Below are 6,503 nucleotides of genomic sequence, written 5' to 3'. Positions count from 1 at the left end.
CCAAACAATTTTAAACAACATCTACGCAACCTCAAAAAGTTGCTAAAGAACGTTCAACAGTTGGGCACCCCCTCAGAACATTTTGGGCTGGGGATTAGAGAGGTTTCTGTCAGGCGGCACACGTTTTCCTCGAAGTCACAGAGCCAGTCTGCCTTAGCAGTAAGGCTGCAACGAGCTGCGGAGGGCAAGACGCAAAAATTGTAAAGACGATAGTCAAGAAGGATCAGTGCCTAATGTTCACAATGGAAACAGAAGGCAGGTCTTAAAACAGTAGAATAGTCTTGCAGGGATTAAGGTGGAGCCCTATGGACATTTTCTAGGTTTGCCTTCTGTCTGTTTAGTTTTTTTTGATTTTTTTCTAAGTATTAACTCGTGTATTTGCACCAACGCCACGGGTGGATGGAGGATTGCATACATGGGCCTGCCACTGAGCACTGGTAAGCAATTCTGCTCGTGCTGTGCACATACCAGGAGAAAAGGTGCCAGCTCTCTCTTTCACCAGTTAGCTGGCTGACAGCAATTTAAAGAACAGGAGAATAATTCTGTTTTCACGACAGTCGGCGTACAACTCCTCATGCTCGCTGAGGAAAGGTGAGTTTGCACAAAGAGATCTCTGTAAATGGAGGTGGCAGAGGAGGGTAAGTCCTACTCTGCTTCTCGTAATTTGCCCGGGTGGAAAGCTGGGGAATCGGCACCACGGGACGAAGGGGAAGGAGGCAATTTCAAAGCACCCGTTTGTGAGCACTGGTTCTGTCCTGCGGTGCGGTTGATGCAGACCTCTTTGCTTTGAGTAGCTCTTTGGTTGTTGTCAACTTCAAGCGCTGCGCTTCACCGATATACAAAGTACAGTAGTCTTAAGTTTAATCAGTGCCGACAAATTGACTTTAAAATGTCGTTTATTATGTGCTAATAAATGCTGACAACAGGTCGTTGTCAATTCCTATTTAAAATGGGTTTATGGTTAGTGTTATAAAAATACTTTCGTTCATTACAAAAGCTGTCCCTGAACCACGGTTCCAAGAGTCAAACATGCTGCGTGCTGCAACGTGGGGGTTTTTCCTTTTTACTAGGGAGCAGCACAGGGAGGGTGAAAACCACATGCTGCTCCAGCTGGATCTTTTCCTTTTCAAAATACATCGCAGAAGAGTTGCTGTATTTGCTGGTGTCTCTTTATGTTTGTTTCACGTTTCCCCTTTTGGCATCAAATAGGATGGTATGGGTCGTCTTTTGTCGCAGCAGAGCTAATTCCTTTTCAGAGCACGTGTTTCAAACGCGCTGTCCCGTACGTTGCACATAGACATTCTGCATTCCTGGGTCTGCGGTCTTCTGCTGGTAAGCCATTGGGCTTCGCTCACCGTGGGAGCGAGTCCAGACCGTGCTACGCTAAATGATTTGTTCTCACCTGGTGTTTATTCAGTGTCGCAGTCTGTTGATTTTTCTTGAAAGTGGATGTTAAATCAGCTGATTTTTTTTTTTTTATTTTTTCAAATACAGTAAATAAAGTTATGAAGTAGCACTAGGTGATGACAAGGGCTATGCTGAGGGAGCACGGAGTTCACTTGAAATGGGTCAGGCTGATTGTGTCAAGTGAAACTTCCCTCAGTCTAAATAATATACAGAACTTGCTTATTCTTTAGAGGCTTGTGATAACAGCATTTAAATAAAGCTCACACCAGTTACTTGACAGCAGAGACTGGCACGCTCAGCTGGCTCTTTTTTGATTGTATGTGTTTGGTTGTATATGTTAATCTGTAATTATAGAAGATTTTAAGGTCTGATCTTTTCCACCAGTTACTTAAACCAGATGATGGAGCAGTGTGGATTTGCAATTGCATCTCTCAGATGGCTGCGTTAAGTCAGTCTTTAATCTTTTCTCGCTAAACCCCAGAAGGAAAGCGATACCGGTGTAGTGTCACGGTTTGTGTTTTTCTTACGTGTACACACGCTCTCTGTTCCCATCTTAAGCTGTACTAGAACCGAGAAACCGAACTACAGCTTTACCTTTGAATGACATCGCTTTTCATTAGTTCTGCGATAGTCTCAAAAGGACGGTTAGGGCGTGCAGCGTGACTCGAGCTGTTCTTCCCTTCAGGTGACATCCACAGCATTTTAAGAAATGCTGGAAATAGCTGAAGAAAATGGAGCACCCAGGAAGGAAAAGGCTGTTTATCAGCGCTCGGGTCTCAGCCCTTTGGATCACGGATTCTTTTATCAGACGGACTAACGCGCATGCTGCAACCCCCCTAGTAACCTCTCCCGGGACTGATCCGAGACAAACCCGCATTGCAACACAGCAGCCTTTGCAGGAGGTAAACACAGAAACGCTTTTATTTGACCGCGGACTTCCCAGGCGCAACCTTTACGCGTTCTCGTATCTCATTCCATCTCGTACGTGTCCTGAGCGGGTCCGTTTTCTGCCCTCACAAGGGGTTCGTTGGTTGTTTTTAAGACGGCTGCTAGCTGATGCCAGAACATTTTCTGTTTGTGTTCCTCAGGGCTCCACTTTAAGTAGGTTTTTCTTTTCAGCAATTTCCTGAGTTTGCTGAACTTCTGCGGCACGCTGTTGGGCGGGAGGTCTTCCAGCACAATCATGATGAGGGAATCCTGATTTTCATTCAGGACCCGATGTTCAGCAAAATACAGCTCATACTGACACCAGCAGCTGTTTACAAAACTGGGAGAGAGGACAAAAAGGACTTTGTGGCTGTTCTCTATGCAGTAAAAAATGTTACCAAGTACAGGATGCCCCGGTTTGAAATCCCTCTCGTGGTAACATATCTTGAATCCGTCCGTTTCCAGTTTTTCCAGCAGATTCTCTTTCGTCCAGTTTGCATCTTGTTCGCTGTAGGAAACGAAGGCGTCGAAGGGCTTGTTTTCTGGCCTCTTCTCGTACTGCTTCCTGTTCGCCATACACCAGTACCACCCCATTCGCACGTACCACAGCCCATCGAACCGCCAGCATAAGCCTGTTAACACCAGAACAACCAGGATGGCGACGCAAGCCGTAATAGCCATCTGGATGCCCAGGGAGCAGTGCAGAAGCGTGAGGTTACTGCGCTCCACCAGCGAGCCCCTCCTCTCCGGGGGGAAGCTGCACCGGAGATTGCCTTTGCCGTTTATCTGCAAACGTGGGTCGTGGATGTACACGTTCACAAACCAGTACAAGTCACAGTTACAAAAAAAATGTTTACCTTGAACGGTCAAAACACTCAAACTCGTTAACTGGCCGAAAGTGTCCTCCACTATGGTGGTAATGGCATTGTCACTAATGTCAAGCTCAATCAGAGAAGCTGGGAGAGAGCCACGCTGTAGGAAGGAGATCTTATTCCCTGATAAATTAAAATATTTCAGCATCGGAAGAGATTTCCCGAAGTGATCAGGGAGTTCTGAAATTAGGTTATGACTACTGTCTAGATTAGCGAGCGCAGAAAGGTGGCTGGCAGGTTCCAGTCTGGTGATGAGGTTTCTGGAAACATTAAGATATTGGAGGTTCTCCAGGGCATCAGTTAATGACAACATGCTTAACTTATTTTTGCTAATGTCGCATTTTGTTAAAGTCAATGGGAAATACTCAGGATGCATATCCGTAATTTTATTATTTTGAATATTAAATATCGTTAAGTTGGAGAGAGATTTAAAACCAGGGGGTATTATTTTAATATCGCTGTTGCTTATGTCGAGATGCTGCAGGGAGGCAGGTAAGCTGGGAAGCACAGAAATCCGGTTGCTGCTGAGATCCAAAAATAATAATTCCTCCATGGTGCCAGCAAACCACTCTGGCAGTTCTACAATGGAGCAGTTGGACATTTTCAGTTGTTTTACTTTCTTCGGAAGGCTTTCGATGGGCGTACCCGCCTGGTTTCTGACAAACGAAATGGCGTTAATGTGTACGGTTCCGGGGGGAAATTTCTGAACTGCATTAGTGATTTCCGGACGTACAGTATATATGAAGTGATTTCCTTGAACGTACATGTTTTCTAAGTTAAACATTTTTGTAGCAAAATTTTGAGGTATTTGGCTTATGTTTGTGAAGGACAAATCAATTACCTTGATCGTTGAAGGGAGACACAGCGTATCCAAGCTGTTTATGGGATTGTTGCTAATATTTAAAAACAAAATCTTGCTGAATGGGAAGTTACAGATCGCCTCGACGTCCAGAACGTTAATTGTTAATTTGTTGTAACTGGCATCGATGGACTGCACGTTTTTCATTGGCAAAAACAGAACGAACAGCGATAGAAGATCCATTTCCAGGTCGCTGTGACTAATGTCAAGCTCCAAAATAGCGTCCAGCTGAGCTTGGCAGATATCCGGATCCAGTTTTAACGTCAGCTCTTCCTCGGAGAGTTTGCTGTTTGACAGATCGAGTATCCCATTTATTGGTGCTTCACAGAAATCAGGCCTGAACGTGGGTGCTGGAGAGGCCGTTACGTTTTTCTCTGCTCTTCGAAGAAGATTCTCCGTGCTTCGTCTGAGCCTGAGATTAACGTTTTGCAGGACAGATGGGCCTCCCGCCGGTGGCGGCTCCTCGGCGGACGCAGAAGGCTCCCGAGCAGCCGCTGGTGATTTGTCGGCGTACTTAGAAAGCCGCAGGGACCCTGAGGCTTCGCTAGCAGGTAGGAGCTTCAGGTGGGGTGGAAGACCCGACGGAAGAAGTTTCTTGTCATTAAATGATAAATTCACAGAAACAAGGCGGAGCAGCCTCTCAAACGCACCAGGTTCGATGTCCTTAATCTGATTGTAGGAAAGGTCTAAAACTTCCAGCATGTCAAAACCTTCCAAGTCTCTCTTGGTTATTTTTTCAATTATGTTATGTGAGAAATTGAGAGCTCTTGCTGTTTTTGGAGCTTGTGCTTCTGATACAGAAGAGAGGTTTAAATAGGAGTAGTTATAAAAGGGGAAGGCATAGGCTGTAGGTGTCCTCTGAGCTAGGAATCCATTTGCTCTGCTGAATAAGAAAGAAATGAAGTAGAAATGAAGGCTTCCAATAAGGATCCTCATCCTGGAGAAAAGAAATGTAAAATTAATCATTATAATATGCTCTATGTTAATGAATACCCTTAAAAAAAAAAAATCCTAGTTTACTTGCAAGTACAGAAATTGTTTCATTAGTTGTACCTATGAATTCCTGTTTATCTACATTAAAAATACATCTCACTTCATTATTATTTTCAAGAGGCAATGCTAAAAGATGGTGTCGGAGAATGATTTAAAGGAGAGCACTATTCATTTCACTCTGAATGATTTTTTTTCTTTTTAATATTTTTTTTTCTATTCCTCCCACCCCAGGCAGGTAGCGAGCAGCCTTTGCAACAGCACCTTTCCGTTGCGCCATCTGAAATGCGCTTTCATAACCGCTGCTTGCAACTCGGACTCGACGTCGCTCGTCCTGGCGCACAACAGCCGCGTAAGCCTGACCCCTCCAAAAGCTGTTCAGCCGCTTCAGGAACGTATTCGAGAGCAATGTGGCAGGGAGCGCCTGCAACTGTGCGACCACCTCTCTTCTTGTGATCCCCTCCCCTTGGGGCTTTGCTCTCTGCCAAGAATTTGCCAGCGACCGTTTATTTAGCCTTGCGTGTTGGAGTAAGGAAAAAAGTACGCTTGCTTTGAAGCACTCCCCTAACGTCGCCCCTCAGGCAAACTGATGAAGTGGACGGGGAGGTGCGCAGTCTACAGACTGCGTTTTAAAGTAATAAGAATTATGTTCACCTAGAAAAAAAATTGAGTAGTTGCTGAGTTTTGTGTTGATCCGCTGAGTCCCTCTCTGTGCCTCTTCTCTGTGGCATCACGAGTTTCTCGTGCACCTTGGCCTTGTGCTTTTTTCATTTCTTTCATTTTGTTTCAGCAGACTATCGTTTATGAAGGATATCTGGCAAATATAACACGATCCAATGCAGACCTTTCCCAGGCTTGTACGGGGCAGCCTGCGGCAGGAGATCGCTGCCTGCGCATCGTTCATCTTTGGAGGCTTCCCGTTGCCTGGCAGGGGCACCGGCTGTCTGTCTCTGGCACCGGCTGTCTGTCTCTGGCACCGGTTGTCTCTGGCACCTACAGTCCACGTCTTGTATTTATTACGTGAAAACGCAGGTGCAGACCTTCAGCTGAGCGCCCTGGTGTCACCACAGCCCCCTTTGCCAGACTTGGACCATCAAGTGCAGCTGAAGAGACGGGACCCCAGCGACCTCCCGGCTCCGGACCCTCCGGTGCCAGCAGGACCCCTCCACCGGCCCACCCCGCATCCCCAAGGGGCAAGCGGTAACCGGCAGCACGGCGGAGGTAAGCGAGGCATTACAAACACTGCAGATTTAAGGCTGGAGGACAGCTGCCACCCTCCCCGTCCCCTCTTTTACCCGCTCTGCTGGGCGCTGCTCCCCCGTCGGTACCCGCCGCCGCCGCCACCGCCTTTTGTAGCGCCGGGAGCGGGCGGGGCCGGGCCTGGCCGCCCCCGGGAAGCCGCTGCGGCCCCCTCCGCTCGGCCGGGCTGGCGGCGGGGCCCGGCCCCA

General features: G+C 47.1%; 1 protein-coding gene across 1 annotated transcript; it reads right to left on the bottom strand.

Annotated features, from left to right (window-relative positions):
* Positions 1-2,376: 2,376 nt before the first annotated feature.
* On the bottom strand, positions 2,377-6,281 carry LOC309587845 (uncharacterized protein; the record flags this gene model as incomplete). Its single annotated transcript, XM_082306337.1, has 2 exons — positions 5,320-6,281; positions 2,377-5,002 (listed from the first exon to the last, which is right to left on the bottom strand). The coding sequence occupies exon 2, from the start codon at positions 4,999-5,001 to the stop codon at positions 2,377-2,379; it is 2,625 nt and encodes an 874-aa protein (XP_082162463.1). The 5' UTR covers position 5,002; positions 5,320-6,281.
* Positions 6,282-6,503: the final 222 nt, after the last annotated feature.

The sequence above is a fragment of the Platalea leucorodia genome (assembly GCF_965183815.1).
Source record: "Platalea leucorodia genome assembly, chromosome: 3".
Lineage (NCBI taxonomy): Eukaryota > Metazoa > Chordata > Aves > Pelecaniformes > Threskiornithidae > Platalea > Platalea leucorodia.
This window is presented reverse-complemented; position numbering and strand designations above follow the sequence as displayed.